The sequence below is a fragment of the Penaeus vannamei genome, chromosome 30, assembly GCF_042767895.1.
Source record: "Penaeus vannamei isolate JL-2024 chromosome 30, ASM4276789v1, whole genome shotgun sequence".
NCBI classification, from domain to species: Eukaryota; Metazoa; Arthropoda; class Malacostraca; order Decapoda; family Penaeidae; genus Penaeus; species Penaeus vannamei.
Window position 1 is genome coordinate 29,385,866 of NC_091578.1, and position 17,500 is coordinate 29,403,365.

Sequence of the window (17,500 nt, forward strand, 5' to 3'; positions counted from 1 at the left end):
AAGAGGAAGCGTTCTAGAGATCGGCCTCGGGAGTTGGTGGTAGAGTCACCTCACAGAGTGTGGCGGCAGTTGAAATCACCAACTACGAAGAAAGGTGGTTGGAGTTGGGAAATTAGAGTCTCAAAGGCAGTAAAGTCAATGGGATGGGATGGGGAGAAGTAGACTGAAATCACTGTGATCCAGCGGCGAAGAAAGATGCGAATAGCTGTGCATGGGACAGAAGTTTGTATGGGAGGTATGACATAAGGTGTTTTATGATGGATAAGTATAGACGAGACATAAAGGGAGTGTGGGGAAGAGATAAAATGGTAATTGGGAATTGGAATAGGAGGGTGTGTGAGGAAAGTCTCTTGGAGGCAGATAATAGATGGATTATAAGAAGCAAGGATATGACGTAGGTCTGATCTATGAGAGCGGAAACCGCAAATATTCCAATGTAGGAGAGCTATATCCTAGTTGATTTACGAATGATAACGCAAGTACGAGTTGGGGAATTTGAAGGGGAAGGAGCTAGGGGGTGTAAAGGAGGGATATTAGGAGGTAGGGAATCTGGAGAAGGGCATTGTTGTGCCATGAGTGATTCTCGTGTGGATCCGGGAGGGAGTGCAAAGGATAGAGGGGATGGAGGGAGGGAGAATGTGCCTATAGTTGGGGTTGAAGGGGGTGGGTTGTGTTGGGAGGGAGTAGATGTGGAGGGAGTATTAGTGTTAGGAGGATGAATATCGGAAGGATGGATAGTTGGAGTTGAAGGGGATGTGTTGTCTTGGGAGGGATTAGGAGGATGGGGTGTAGGGGTGCTGTGAGTAAGAGGGGGATGCATATCAGGAGGATGGGTATTGGGAGGATGGATATCAGTGGTGGATGGGATTGAGGGGGTTAGGTTGTATTGAGAGGGAGTAGGAGGAAGGGGTGTACGAGGGGGATGGATATCAGGAGGATGGGTATTGGGAGGATGGATATCAGTGGTGGACGGGATTGAGGGGGTTAGGTTGTGTTGAGAGGGAGTAGGAGGAAGGGGTGTAGGGGGAATATTAGTAGGATGGGTATGGATATCGGCAACCACTTCAAGTGTGGAAGGAGCATGAGTTATGGGATCTTGTGTCTCAAGCATATAGCTTTGAATGTCATCCATTGTTTCTGCAGTGGAGTTTGTTGGAGAGTTTTGTGAGAAGGTAATTGTTTCTACAATTGAATTGGTTGGAGAGTTTTGTGGGATAAATGTTTTCTTATGAGGGGGGAAGAGGAGACTGGTGTCTCAGGAACAAAAGTATAGGTAGGTAGAGGTGATTGTGCTGTAGGGGAAGAAGGGTTAGAACGTTTAGTCTGTCTACTGCGGGTAGTGCGGGGAGGGAGAGGGGTTGGTGTTGGGGCTGTAGTTGAGATAGGAGCTGTGGTTGAGATTGGGGTGTCTGGGTTTAGAGTGGCAAAGGAATTGGTCTGAGGGATGTAGAATGTAGAAGTGGAAATGGGGACATTTTGGGGTGGAGGGGGAAGGGCTGAGCGAATGATGTTGCTAGAATATGGAGTATGAGAGAAACCTTGTCGACGTGCTTCCTGTCTGGCTTCACGTAAAGTGAGACCATTTTTGTATCTGAGAGTTGCTACCTCAGATTCAAACTTGTAAGTGGGACAGCCTCTATAAAATACATTATGGGGGCCGCCGCAGTTAGCACATGTTCGTGTTTGTGCTGGGCACATATGGGGCATCGGTCTGTGGAACGGCAATGTTTGGCAGGATGTCCAAAATGACAACAGTTTTGATATTGACGGGGAGGGGGTTGGTATGGTCGAACAGGGAGGAATTGTCCACCAATGTAGATACGTAAGGGAAGGTCATGGGTACGGAAGGTAATTTTGGCAATATTGGTCGGATTCTTTCGTTGACCTTTAGGAGGAATGGTGTAGCAATGTACTGATTTCACATCTTGGTCTTTGAGGCATCCTAATAAGTCTTCTACACAGTCTGACCAATCTTTGGTATCGACTGGGCAGTTTGCTGGGGAGAGAGACACAGTTCCGGTACAGGTATTAAGGGTTGGATGAGGTTCTGCAGGAATGGGGTTGCCAGAATGATCCGTTAAATTTGATAGTGCTATAGATTCAGTTTCTGATCTGACTTACCAGACGGGAGCGATCGCGTCTGGTATAGAAAGGGACTCTGCCTACTTGTTTTTGGAGGCATTGTTGAAAGAGAAGAGTGTTGCCTGAGTAAGGAGCTGTAGCAGGGATCACGAAAAATCGGTCCCATTTAGCTGGGCTAAACAGAGTATTTAAGATATCTGTAGGGTTGGTGGTGGTGGATGGTCGGGGACGTGTGGAAGAGGGAGTATTACGGAATGATGGAGAATAAGGTTGCAAGGTAGTAATAAGGGAGGATTGGTTGTTTGATGAAGGTTGCAGGGGTAGAGTTAAATTTGAGGAAGTTGGGAGGGTAGGAATGTCTTCTGGAGATTGATTCTCTGCTTGGGTGGGTAATGCACTAGTAGGCATTGAGGAATGGGTAGTAGTTTCAGTGTTCGGAACCGTGGTCAAAGGAGAGCCTGGGTTGGGGCTATCTGATAAAGGGATTACATTTTCATTACTGGTCATGGGGAACCTGGATTATGTAAAAAGGCCTAAACGGTCCACCTCCTTTCGCTACTGAAGGTAAGGGCTAGATTAGTCGGGAGTACCGTGCCCATAGTTCCCGTAGGCCGTTCAGGACTGGCACTATGTCGGCCTTTCATCCTCTCAGCACGGGCCTCACACCTTAGGAAGTAGATAGTAGAAGGGGATGGAGAAGAGACGGAAACAAAAGCTGGAGAGGGAAAAGACCATGCAAAATTAGTTGAGTCTTGGGTCTCAGTCATCGTCTCCTAAGCCCCCCCACGACGACAACGGGCAAGGGATTGGGGGGGGGCTGTAGTTCAGATTGGGGGCCGCCGCAGTTAGCACATGTACGTGTTTGTGCTTAGCAGTTTGATCGGTTATGGCCAGGTTGAGCACATATGGGGCATTGGTCTGTGGAACGGCAGTGTTTGGTAGGCTGTCCAAAGCGCCAACAGTTTTGACATTGACGGGGAGGGGGTTGGTATGGTCGAACAGGGAGGGTTTGTCCACCAATGTAGATACGTAATGGGAGGTCATGTGTACGGAAAGTAATTTTGGCAATGTTGGTCGGATTCTTTCGTTGACTTTTAGGAAGAATGGTGTAGCAATGTACTGATTTCACATCTTGGTCTTTGAGGCATCCTAATAAGTCATCTCCACAGTCTGACCAATCTTTGGTATCGACTGGGCAGTTTGCTGGGGAGAGAGAGTTTCGGTACAAGTATTAAGGGTTGGATGAGGTTCTGCAGGAATGGGGTTGCCAGAATGATCCGTTAAATTTGAGTGCTATAGATTCAGTTTATGATCTGACTGTTACAAGACGGGAGCGATCGCGTCTGGTATAGAAAGGGACTCTGCCCACTTGTTTTTGGAGGCTTTGTTGAAAAAGAAGTGTTGCCTGAGTAAGGAGCTGTAGGGGAGATCACGAAAAATCGGTCCCATTTAGCTGGGCTAAACAAAGTATTTAAGATATCTGTCGGGTTGGTGGTGGTGGATGGTCGGGGACGTGTGGAAGAGGGAGTAAGGTAGTAAGGTAGTAATAAGGGAGGATGGGATGCTTGATGAAGGTTGTGGGGGTAGAGTTGAATTTGAGGAAGTTGGGAGGGTAGGAATGTCTTCTGGAGATTCAGTCTGCTTGGGTGGGTAATGCAGTAGTAGGCATTGAGGAGTGCGTAGTAGTTTGTGTTCGGAGTCGTGGTCAAAGGAGAGCCTGGGGTGGGGCTATTTGATAAAGGGGCAAGCCTCATTGCCCCTAATAAAGGAATTACATCTTCATTACTGGTCATGGGGAACCTTGATATAAAACGGCATAAACGGTGCACCCTCACGCACTTGAAGGTAAGGGCTAGACAATTAAATCGGGAGTACCGTGTCCATGGTTCCCGCAGGCCGTTCAGGACTGGCACAAGGTCAGCCTTTCAACCTTTCAGCACGGCTCTTAAACCTTAGGAAGTAGATAGTAGAAGGGGTTGGAGAAGGGACGGAAACAAAAAGCTGGAGGGGGAAAAGGCCATGCAAAATTAGTTGAGTCGAGGGCAACAACGGACAAGGGATTGGGGGGCCCTCTACCCAGGAAAAATAAGTGAAATGGCAGTGGCTTGTTCTGGTATATTCAAGCTTTATCAATTATCTGTACGGATGGTATATGGACTCATCTGTTGAAATTATCCGTTGCATGGACAGATACAGCAAATGTGTAAGATGTGGTTACTTTGTTAAGGACGTGTGTCGATCTGTAATATTACATGTTATTGAATCTGGATCCCATATATTAAAGTACTTGTAGGATTTCCGCATTGTGCGCGTCCTTATGCACGAGTATTGCTCTTACCAGTAGTCTGTGGGCAATCATACGCATAGACCTTGATCACACGTGCTTCTCGTTTACACGACCGAGTTGACGAATGGCTGCAGACAAAGTTGATTATGAATCATGGTATAACATCGTCTAATGAACTCATTCACGCAGTGAATTGTTCGACCATATGGATGCGACATGCCTATCAAGTACCCGTTCAATGTCTAAAATCCCACCCACACGATGGAGCGGTACCCGAAGGACCATGGCCTTACTCTGTGTCATCGTCAATCACTTGAATTACAAGATTTTATTTCTTACACCATGATGTACGGGCGATGGTTAATTACTATTTACCTATTTGTTAAAACTTTATGTCCCGTCAACATCTAAGGCCCTTAGCGGCGTATTCATAATACAGCGATAAGGTGAAGCCTCTCGGTAAGGAAAGGTTCTACAGCATTATAACAAAATATTGTGGCGGAAGGGGTAAAAATTAGTTAACGATTAGAACAAAATATGTTAATATCAAAACTTGCACAACGCTGTAGATTTGTATAGTTATGAAGAGTAACGAGGAAAGAGCAAACGGAGTACGAAGGCCCTTCTACGAGTAATACAGAGCCAGCCTTTCATCCTATCAGCACGGTGCTCACCCTTTGGGAAGTGGACAGAAGGGGGTGAAGAAAAGACCATGCAAAATTTGTTGAAAAAAGGGCTGAGATCCCCACATTGGGCCTGTCTCCATCTCCTGAGCCCCCAGGACAACAATGAGCAAGGGATTGTTAGGTGATAATAGCGAACTCCAACGCCGAAACCATGCCTCTTGCGTCGCATTCGTATTTGTGGTGATATTGGTAATCCAGGTGAACGCGAGCAAAAAAATCCTAGTTCCTGTTCTGGTTGCTCGAGCATTGCCTTGTGGTAAGATCTTGGGACACTATCATTTTTTTCAACAATGACTACAATGACCACATTACAATTACCTCTAGCAATTCATACTCTGAGCAATCCCTGCTTTGTGCTCGATCGTGGTTCAGCCTGTATCATTAGTACGAAGTCGCAATTAATCTTTCATTTTCAGAATATATTTTCTCGCAGCAAAGTTTGGGTTCCGTCCGTCTGACGCAAATACACAATCTAGGTGCCTATACATCTCAGTTTATCACTTCTGATGTGACCGAGTACATTACTCCTCCCCTTACCTAAGAAAGATCGAATTTAGAATTTTTTACGGCTATAGGCAACTAACTGTATATCATCCAAAAGTTTTGAATTAGAATTAACGGGTGGCACCGGGCACCTTTCTCAGGTTTACTGATCCGGTAGGCATTCTCCGAAGGCCAACTCACGTGATTAGATCCCCCTCTCCACCATTTGTCTGTTTTGCAAGTCCTAAACACTACCATTAAATCACGCCGCTGAAACGCTCTTATTTTTGGCATTGTTTCACAAAAAGTTCTAAGATGTCTGATTTTGAAGCCTAATACACTGCCAGGAAAGAGGTTTCGGGAGTATGCCACTACGAATGTGATCGGGGAGCTCTGGATTGTGATTAGCCGAAATGTAGATTTTCTATCCTTCCCTGTCATTTTCCATTATCCTCTTTTATTATATAGACTTGTGTATATCTGGGTAAAGAAATACAGATAACATTAATATTTTATTGATGAATCACTGTTGAATAACTGATCTCCTTGTATTGCTGCTGGAAAAGAGAAACTCGTTAATAACTTTGCACTGGTTCTCTTCCCAACTTCCCCTTACGATATGACATGTTCCGCAATAATTTGGCAACATAGGAAAAAGACATCTCTCCCTTTGATCAATAAAAGCTGGCATCCCCTAATAATCTATCACTCCGTAAATCACCCCTATCTATGATAAAATAAAGAGGTTTCCACCTGGATATCAGAAATGGTCTACTAATTTTGCTTTGTACTAAAGAGGACTTTGATGGGAATTCAAGTAACAAATTCAAGCAATGAGGGGAGGGAAAGTGAATCCTTAACTCACAAATCCAGTCCTCTGCTACTTGGTGAATCCCTTGATTGATCCAAATCCTTATCCTCAAGTGATCCATGATCCTCCAGTGAGTTCGTCCAAGCGCAGAACCTGTCCCCGCATAATCCTTTTTCTCCATGGATAGGCCAACTGAGACCCATAAGAGATCTCATCCATTGTGATCCAAGTTATCCATTAGTGTGATCCTCCCCTTGCAAGCTTGCTGCAGCATGTATCCTCCTGATCCTGTGATCCAGATAGAGAGCCTCTCGTCCATGCCATAGTCAATGCTCCTCCTCCACTTCTCAAATCCTAGCTTTCCAAAATCTACGAAATTTGGCAGGAAGGATGGCCATATTGCAGCAGCCTACTAGCTACGGGACTGTGTAGAAAGAAAAACAAACAATTAGTCTCTGGTAATACGATCTCTATAATCTATAGGTAAAGCTTCATTCAATACAAAATCCATTTCAAGACAATTTTTATTGAACATCTTTATTAAAAGTATGAGGTGTATTTACACGCTGATTACTAAGAAAATATCAGATATAAGAATTGTTCAGCTGAGAAGTCAGAATGGAATGTGAGAACATAAAGACAGAAATAATAAATCATAGTTAGCTTAATTGGGCTAGAAGCTACTTATAACGTAAACTTCATTACATTTCTTTTTGTAAACATATGCTTTCTTACAAATCTAAAATTTTTAACTTGCCCTTTGTATATGAAGACATTGAAAGTTTCCTTAATACTGAACAATGACCATGGAACAGACTGCATACACCTATGTGAAGTCAAAATCAAAATTAGTTGCCATTAATAAAAATCTAAAAAAGTACAAAAAAAACTTTCAAAAAGTCTGCATTTACACAAACAAAAAATGCCACTCTGAGCAATACACCATTTTTTCTTCTTCTTAATCTGGCTGTCCGAACAGATTATCTGCGACTCCTAACACTAACAGCTTTGAAGGGTTCTATCCATCCCCTAATACAATGTGAAAGTGATGGCGTCACATGCATGCACACACACACACACTTGAGGACCTTTCAAAAGTGTCTTTGATATATTGTGAGGACAGCCAGCAGACAGACCAAAGGGCAAGTGGGACATGTGTGACTGGCAACAGTGCAGACCTGACGTCCTCCAGTCCAGTGCTAAGAGCTGCATGGGTCCGGGGACACCGTCAGGTCAGCGTGGGGCACCAGAGGTCAGTGTGGAGTTTTAACCGTTTTCAATTTCCTCCCATAAAGGATGTGCTCTAACTGGATGCAACATCCAACAACTTGGCACCCTTCATAAATTCTAGGTAACTTCGCCAGGTTTGGGCCCAAACTGTCATCTCAGCCCAAACGTTGGGCCTGGCTCATCACTCCTGTCTTCGGTTCTAGTAGCGATCTCGGGAGCGTGATGGTGACCTAGATCGTGAGGGCGACCTAGAATAAGATCGGCGAACAGGAGAGTAGGTGGGTGACCCTCGGTAGCCTCGTGGGGATCGTGACCTGGATCTTGAGCGACCACGTCCTCCTCCTCCACCACCACCGGATGCTGGACTAGAACCTCCATAATCTTCTTTCACCCGAATGTAAGAATTTTCACCCTGCAATTAAAAGTTCCAGCTAAGGGTAAGCAAATGTTGTGCACCATGTTCTCGTGTATGAAGCTTTACAAAATTGGTTTACAAGTTCATTTATCTGGTTAAAAAAAAAAAAAAAAAAAACTCGGTGATCCCAGAAAATATTAAACATGAAAGAAATACATTAGCATTCCTAGCTACATTTTATATCCATATTGCTTACAAAGCTAATAAAATTTTATAGTCCTACTGATAATTTTCAAAGGTCTATATGCAGATGAACAGTTTATTTACATTCCATAAAAAAAGGAAAAATAAGCTTCACAAGAAAAAACTATTTGTACTTAGATTATAAACTCTCAAAGCCTACCTCATGTGAGCGGAACTTTGAATCATCAAGTTTCTTGACAGCATATTTCATATCTTCATAGCGGAGGAACTCGACCACACCTGTGCCATCTTTGTACACGTCAGCATAACACACATCTCCTGCCTCCCTCATGTGGTCCTTGAGGTCCTGCCAGCTCCCAGTAGGGGGCAGGCCTGGTGAGAAATAATTTCAATTAGCATTAAGATCTCTTGCTCATAAATATTTGATCAACCTCTTTAATTGAAACAATTCAAATATTACATATTTCTTAAGAATTAACACATTATCTTATCAAACTTACCCCCTCATTTTCCACCCTGAACCCATACATCACACCAGATAATGTTTAACCACTTCATGGTGACCATGGCCCAAATGGCTCCCATGCCATGAGCAGTCAAGCTTACTCTAAGTTGTCTGCTAAAGTTTCTTTTTTACTTGTTTGGCACTGACATCAGTCACTGAGAAGATACAGCCCCTCAAAAGTAGAGTGTCTTTTGTCAGCCTTGTTTCCAAACTTGTATGCACCAGTCAAGTGTATACCATGGGATAGTTTCCCACATTTCCAATTTTTAAATTCCAGCAGCTGATTGCATGTGAAGCCCAGTAAAGGGCTTGATATTGTGCAAGGTAATCCTGCTACATTAACCCAATGCCACCAGGTAAAAACGTTTGGCAAGTGGATGTGATAATGGGATTGTTGGTACATATCGACAGTTTCCCTTGTTTGCGCCCAGCTCATTCGGTAGTTTGCGACTGACATTTGGCCCCTAAAAGCTTTCATTTTGCTATAATTAATAATAATAATATAAATTAGAAGGTTTACCTTCACTTTAGGTGCTATTGCCTAAAAGCTTTACCATATATATAAAGCTGTGACTATCGTAGAAAAATAAACTCTGTCCGATGAGCTAATGGCGTGGGAATGGTCATGATACAATGCTATTCATTTTTCGGTCTACAACTGCCATGGCATGTATGTACATGCCACCCAGTAGCAAGTGGTTAAATTCCCAACTTAAACACCCAAACCTGTGGTTTCTTCCAGAAAATGAAAATCATCTTTCCTAATTCCCATGCTCCTCCCATTCTGAATTCTCTAAATTAAAGTCTTTCTTAAGGTTTCAATATCCTGGTCTTTTTTTTCTAATTCAAACTCCAAAAATGTTTTCATTTTTTTTTTCTCCCCCTTCTACTTGAATTTTATATCTCAAGATCATTTCCCCGGGTTCATCTACTTAAACAACTATTTTCTGAAATATTTCAAGTCTTTCACACTCATTCTCCCTAACTCCTGTTCCTCCTCCACGCTTCTCAGTTTTTAGCGTGTGTCAAGTGAACCTAATCAAAAGGGCAAACTAACCTGTGACTGAAACTCTGTATTGTGATCTTCGGGCTGGAGGACCTCTGCCTCGCCCCCTTCCTGAGCCTCCTCTGGCTGCTCCTGGCACACTGTTCCTAGGGAATTCCACTCTCAGACGGTAGCCATCGTAGTCATACCCATCACGAGAGTGTACTGCATCTTCGGCATCCCTGAAATCCAAACAAATCTTTACTGATAATTTCAAGAGTACTATTACTTGGCATATGCAAGGGTTCTTTCACAATTTACTTAACATACTGAATAAAGAACAAGAACAAGCAGCATAAAAAAAGAAAGAAAAAAAGAAAAAAGGAAAGAATATTTGGACAATATGCAGTATAAGGTAGTGCCTAAGTTGGGAGATAAAACCTATATAAATCGATAGACCGATACAAACCAAGACATTTTTCTTCTATGGCAATATTTGTGCAAATGCTTCCCAAAGGTGCTATACGTAAATGAACTGAGGTGAGGGCCTAATTTTGCTTAAGTCCATCATTTTTTCATGACGAAAGTAAACATTGGACTGGACGCAGAACCGATTACTGTGCTGTTCAGACTAGTGCATGTATTGCTGCGCGATTGTGAAAAGGATATTTTGCTAATCATCAGTGTCTGCCGTTCCATATTTATGCTTTCAAACACCTTTATAAATGTTTTTATATCTCATTTACGTGTTTAAAGATTGATTATACAGGTTTTAACGGGAATCGGTCTGAACGATCTTCTGCGCATGCGTATTTTCGCGTTTCTCGCCGCCAGTTTTGACAGGTGGATTCGCGGGTAGTCGGTGACAGAGAGCCGGTAAGAAATGTTTTGTTTTCGGTGTTGCGTCGATTCTAGGTTATTCCTAAGACTATGCAGTGGCAACGAAGAAGAAAAAGACCTCAATAACTATCGCAGTTCCATTTCTAAGGGCATCAAGTACCCCAAATCCCGAAAAAAGCGATAAAAACGAAGCGACCCACGATCCACGACCGACTGAAAGAAGCGAAGAAAAATTGACAGTTCTGTCTTTCGATATATAAAGGTATTTGGTTTATTGTTTACAGTATGGATGCAGCTCTATCTTGCCATACATACCGAGATGAAGAGAATGTGTCCCGGGGGGTGTTGGGGGGCTTGCCCCCCATCAACCCTCCCCCCTCGGGCAGTGCCCGAAGGGCACGCCTAGTCACGGCACCGTAAATTGCTAGATTAGGTTGGGTTATGGGTTAGGACGTTTTTTTATGCTTGACAGGGGTGTAATCCCGTTGATTTATTGAAAGATGCGTTATATTCCCGTAGAGTTTTTCGAATTTTGGTGCACCGGTGCATAAACTTTCAACGATGGCGGTTACATCCGTAGAGTTTCATTGGCCGATTTTAAGCGCTTTTTGTGCTAGTTTTACACATTTTTTATCGTTATTCTTCTTATTTAAGCTTGTTTTACCCCATAAATTTCCCTGATATACTTCATGCCCTCCCCTACTAACGGGACTAACAAATTAAGATTGTCGATGGAAGTGGTACTCAGATCTCATCAACGAAGCATTTGCACAAGAAACAACATCAAGAATCGTTGAAATCAGTAGATTTCATGCAGATAAATATCAAAATTAGTTCGAAAGTAAGCCTCTACCCTGTTATGCATATTGACCGAATATTTGTAGTGTGTGCAGATCCACACTATACAAACTGGGGACCATGGAGGGTCTCCAACTTCAAATTTAAAAAGTGCATCTACACAGTGTAAAGGTTTCTCAGTACCCACGCCAATGTTCTTTGAGAGAAAATAGCAAATTACTTTCAAAGAATTTGTGGTACAAATCCAGACATCACAAGTACATTTCTATTAGTAATAAAGCAAAAAGGTCATCCACATACATTTATTGGGATTATTACACAGTTGAAACATTTAATGTTACCAACAAAATTATCTCTTGTATTCATTTACCTTCTTGGAAGAAAAAAATCTGGTACAAAGATTCTTCCTTTAATCAAACATAAAATGAAAAAAGGTACTAAATTCCACCTCATACATTCCAGCCAAGTGGAGATCTAGGTAAATTTAATATGACTTTGCAATTGAAACTACTAAATTCCCCATGGGGAACAACACACAGATAAAAGAAGCCAAGAGACAGACTGACAATTGTAACAGTTGGTTGGCTTGTTAGGACCCTAATTGCAAAATTATCATTATTTAATATTGAATCAAGCCTTCATAAATTAAAGTTTTGTGAGAAATTAATTATCTTGTATATGAGAACTGGAGCTCAAAAGGGGAAAGAGCACTAAAGTATCAAAATATTACTGAAACTGGTGGCACGGATCATTATATATGATAATTGACACAATCATAAAATGTATAATATGGTATACATTGCCATAATGACTTATGTAGGAAAATTCTAAAAACACTCATCAAACTTGAAATTATCAGTGCAGGCAAAGAATGCTAAAAATTAAAACTGATTTTGACCATTTGTAGCAAACAGGTGGGGGTCTCGGTAGGAAGGTATTTGGTACACACAGCAATGTTTATGGATTCTTGTGAAAGCACTCCCAAGGTTGTTGGCTGGAGCAATAGGGACAATCTCAGAGGGGCAAGGTTACTTGGTAAATAATTTCTTATGTATGTATTAACAAGAAATCTCAGACTGATCATAAGCAATATGTCAATTCTTTGCACTTTCACACAACAAAAACAGTTCTACATAAATGTACACCATACTGTAAAATCTAAAGAGGCCTAGGCTTTTATACATAAAATAAAAACATTGCTAGCTTGTCCCTGACATATCAAATTTAAATTCTAAGCTTCATAATATCAGTCCTCTACAGTGCATGTCACTGTGGGTTCTGGGCACCTATCAACAACTTAAATTTCAGGAATTCTGGAAATGGAAATTGTACACTAACATCTGGCACACAAATACCAACTCTAAAATTGAATTCTATGAACACCTGTACTGATGGTCCAATATCATTATGGAAAACATGTGACATTCAAACATGAGTCTCATGTTACTTTGATCTTTAACAAAACAAGGCCAGTCTACTTGGTTGCATTTCTGTTCTTCTAAAATACATGGGAGTCATGAACAATGTAGACATTATGAATACCTGATTAGAGAATAGAATATGTATGAAATTTAAATTTGTTCCAACTGCAACTTCTTAATTTTCACTATTCTACACCTATGTAGTCCATGCTTCCCATAATTTTCTAGAAAAACAAACACCTGTGAAATACCAGCTGCAAGAGAAAATTTCACAATTCAAACAGATGTAGACCTCCCACACAGCAGTGCAATAGGCTTTATATCAATAAGAAAAGTAAATGTTATAATAAAGCACTTCTACTACAACATACTTGATATACACAAGTGCATATACACATATATGAGGAGGTTTACAAATTGTCATAGGTGGGGAGTGAAGTTAGTGAAAATTAAAATTATATACCAATGTATCTAAACACATTATATCTATGCATTACATACATACACATACTGGAAGTTTACAAATACATTATGTATTATTATTATTATTTTTTTTTTTTTCCCATACACACACAAGTCTTGCCACAAGTGTTTTAATGCTTCAATAACAAGTGTTTGTTCCCTTTTCTACATTTTTTCCCCCCCCCACATAGCCAGCCTACTTTACAATCATAATTCCTTGTATCAGTTGTTCACTATGTAGTGTGTGTGAATCTCTTATTTTTCATTACAAGTGAGAATAAGTAAAAGTACTAGTAACTGTTTACGAAAAGGCTACACCTATTCTCCAGCCACTCCTGAGGATTCAAACATTGCCAAATAAACCAAAATCCATCCTAACCCTTGGGCTTTGCCCTAGACCACCTCCCTATCATTGTATCTTTGCTAGCAGGGGCTCTATCCCAACCCCTCACATAAATACCATGAAGCATAATAGGCAGCACTTACTGTGACCTATTTTCTTCTTTCAAGACATTCTTTGCCAGCGCAGATTATTTCATGAATCAAGTGTAGTTTTTCCCGTTCTTTATGATTGTGCTATTAGTCTTTTCAGTAAATGTATATACAAGCATTACACTTCTGGCACGACTTCTTCATAATGGACTTGCAGAGGAAATACCATTGATTAAAAGCCATATTCACTCACAATATCCAATACAAGCAAATTTTACTTTATAATATATGGACCAATTCTTTAAAGCGCACACACTTGCCAGAGACTAAGGCCCTCGATTCCATGTCATAATTGAGTTAGTAATCTAAGTTGACATGACTGGGGAAAGTTGATGATAGGGGTTCTCTGCCCCCCAAAAAACCTTGGCAATCGTGGTCTTCAACTTGGTACGCATGGTAAGATGAAGCTTAAACTCAGGAGCACTAAGTTTTCTTAGGCTGTGAGCAGTGTTTTCTGTATTCCTTTTCCTTTATTTGTAGCATTATCATTCGTATCTGCCATAAAGGTTCATCTTTATGGCATGAATGCACTAAGCTTGGGCAAATGAAAGATGGTATTCTTCTAGAGGACTTTTAACTTGCAGACATGAAAGGTACCAACCACAAGTAGAGAAGTGCTACTCACAGCTACCGAGTGTGTTGCATGGAGACAGAGGGAAATGGACACCGCTATCTCATTGAGCTTAAGAAATAGTCAGAAACAACAGTTTAAGCAGGCTCATATTCACCGAAAAATGACAGAAATATTCACCGCTTATCACCGCTTCGCAACTGAATCCACGCCACCTTCACACAGCCAGAGTTCTTAATGCCTGTTTTCTGAGAGTTAGTACAAGTGCTACTAAATGGGGTTACAGGGAATAAATAAAAAATAGGAAAGTTTAGATTGGGTGTCTGGGTTCGCATGATATGCGGGTTTTGGGATAGTCCCTCGAGGGCGCATAGCTCTGGGTAACAAATAAATATCGTGATGCAAAATAGGGGGACAGTCTCTAGCAAGTGTCTATTGTAAAGAATTACCAGAAAAACAGATAAAATAAAATGCTTGAGTTCCATCTAAGCAAGCACTAGTGGTGGAGGGGTTAAACTTCAGCAGAAGCAAAGACATAATGGTGTCATTTCATGAAGTCTTATTTTGAAGATTACGTATGTATGTAAATGTATAAATAATTAAGCTAAAAGCACTGAGGAAAATGGAGATGCGTAGGGGTAACAGAGATGAGGAAGAGAGGAAAGCAATACTGGTCAAATTTCTTATATCAGTGCTCCATACAAAGCCTTGAACCAACCCAACTGCACAGGTACTTCCAAGTCACTTCACTTTTACTCAAAAATTTCCTTTACTCTTTCCAAAAGCTCGTGTGGCTGGACCTTCCCCCTCCTTTCATGATTTTCCATCCAAGATCTTGTAAACAATCTTCAAATTTAATGTGTAACAAAATTACTCCTCTTAGGAAATGTTTAAATGTTCTTGTATCTCCCTCTCTGTAAGTACATGTAAGTAATTGATTGAGCGAGATATACAATCTATATACATATAAACAACTCAGATTAACATATACCCACACAAACATACATACACATATGCCAGAGAGGAAAACTAATAACGTAAGATATCAAGCAAGGAGAGATCAAGGGAGCAAGATCGGGAGAGAGCATGGGGAGAAAAGGATTGAAAGCGAGAAACGTTTAAAAGGCACACCAAATGCTACAAAAATTCTTTTCAAGATAATCTTCTCAAACTGGCTATGCAATTCTACTAGATTTTCTGTTTTCTTACAATTAAATTTCCAAAGAGCAGACATGGTAAAGATACTGCCAGGAGGCACTCCATGCAAGCTCCTTGAACCTTTATGACTCGGCTGCCAGCCCAAGGTGGGCGTCTTTTCACGTCCATTTTTGAAGAAATCCACTCTGCCAGTCAAGGCAGACGGGAAAAGGGGGTTAAAGCTACCAAGAACAACACAGAGATGAAGGAAAAGGACACGGCCATGCTACAGACCATAAGAAATGAGTCAGACAGATACAGCTGTGGCCTCATACAGCAAAATTACAAAAATAGTCATTGCATATCACCAATCGAGTCCACAACCCCCTCACTGCCAGAGAAGGCCATTGCCTATAAGTTGGCACAGGGTTAGAGGGGGAAAGCAGAAGGCAGGAAAGGCAAGGACTGGGTTTTGGGTTTGCATGGAAAGTCCTCCTCCGAAGCCTTCAGGCCTCCATTGCTGAGCCGGAGGAGGAGGAGAGGCCTCGGGAGAGCGGCCAGGCAGATGCTGCAAGCTCGAGAATTTCGTCCTGAGGTTTCCGTCCAGCCCCATTCCCCGCCCTCTGGCTGCACCTCCGCCGCCCGACCTTCAGAGCCCCAGACCCATCGGGCCTCGCCCGCCCTCGCTCTAGCGAACACCCTTCCCGAGCGGCCACAGCTGCCCTGCGGCCTCTTGTCACGTCCGTCGCTCAGGATTCGCCGCCCGTCCTCCCGTGCCCGCCCGCCCGCCGCCCTCCCGTGCCCCCGTGCCCGCCCGACGCCCACTCGTGCCCTCCGCGCCCGCCCTCCAGCCAGCGCCGCCACGCACAGGGCCGAGCGGCCGCCCTCCAAGCAAGCTGGCAAGCACGCAGGCACGCGCAGGTGGCTCTCGCAGGCTCTGCTCCCGCCTTTTCCCGCCGCCTACCTGGCGCCCCGACCCTGCCCGAGCGGCCGGGCCCCCCAGGGCCTCCCGGGCCCCGAGGATGTCATGCAGCGCCGAGGGATCCCAGCACTCGAGTGCCTGCGGCGCCCTCGCCCTCCACTCGGGCCTCGGCGGCCGCCCTGCGCTCGGCCCGCCCCGCGGCGTCCTCGCAGGCCGAGGGGCCGAGGGCGGCGCGACCCACCTTGAATCCTCGAATTCGACGAAGGCGAACGGGGGCCCTCGGCGGTTCTTCAGGTCGATGAACACGATCTTGCCGAATTTGTAGAACAGGTCCTCGATGTCCTTGGTCCTGATGTCCGGGGGCAGGTTCCCCACGTAGATGCGACACTCGTTGTTTCCTCTCCCGTAAGACATGATCGCTGAAAATACCGGCACGTCGTACACCTCCGCCGCGCCCGAGCCGGAATGGCGGAATGGCGTCCCTCGCGCTCGCCGGCCGCCGCACGCCCAGCCGCCGCCGCCGCCGCGCGAAGTAGGCCGCCCTATCGGAGCCCTTCTCGCTCTTTCTGCCTCTCGGAGGGGCATCCAGAGACCTCCTGAGTATGGACGCGTTCTTCTAGGGTGTCTACGTTGCGAGGCGAGTGCATAGGGGCCTAAATTTGGTCCAATAGAATGGATTGCGCTTCTTCTTATGGCGCGAGATTTGAATACAATGGCGCGCAAGACCAACGTGTTATTATTTTGCTAAGTTCAGGCGTGTCAGTCATTAGCTAAGTAAGATTTCGCTCACATTTCCGATGTGTGATACAAGTAATAAGTATTTCGCAATAGTAATCGTTTAGTCTTCAGTTAAGCATGGGTTTTTTAAATACTTCGAAAAATATTTAAGAATGTACATCGTTCATACATATAGATATACATATAAATAGATGTATATATATATATATATATATATATATATATATATATATATATATATATTAAAACAGGAAACCTATATTCTAAAAGGGAATATCACAAAAATAAATTCCCTTAAAATAACAGATATCATAAACCACCGAAGGCCAACCATGAATTGCCGAACATTCGAAGGATTCGCAAAGAACAATTCAGAAATATATATATATATCTAGATCGTATAAACGCATGACCAACCTTAGGCATTCTACCAATAGATTCATATAATTTTTATGAAATCATGCAGATCGTAGAGACATACATATGCACAC

The 17,500-nt window shown here is 42.9% G+C and overlaps 1 protein-coding gene across 5 annotated transcripts; it reads right to left on the minus strand.

Annotated features, from left to right (window-relative positions):
- Positions 1–6,037: 6,037 nt before the first annotated feature.
- On the minus strand, positions 6,038–16,871 carry LOC113820651 (splicing factor 2). Of its 5 annotated transcripts, none has more exons than XR_011399814.1 (6): positions 16,513–16,871; positions 9,701–9,870; positions 8,338–8,510; positions 7,107–7,991; positions 6,404–6,773; positions 6,038–6,092 (listed from the first exon to the last, which is right to left on the minus strand). XR_011399814.1 is itself a non-coding variant. In XM_027372992.2 (4 exons), the coding sequence occupies exons 1-4, from the start codon at positions 16,854–16,856 to the stop codon at positions 7,779–7,781; spliced, it is 900 nt and encodes a 299-aa protein (XP_027228793.1). In that variant the 5' UTR covers positions 16,857–16,871; the 3' UTR covers positions 6,860–7,778. The 5 variants fall into 5 exon arrangements, 1 of the variants encoding a protein (XP_027228793.1); XR_011399815.1 differs by having other exon boundaries at positions 6,038–6,095; XR_003477131.1 differs by having other exon boundaries at positions 6,038–6,773; positions 7,528–7,991.
- Positions 16,872–17,500: the final 629 nt, after the last annotated feature.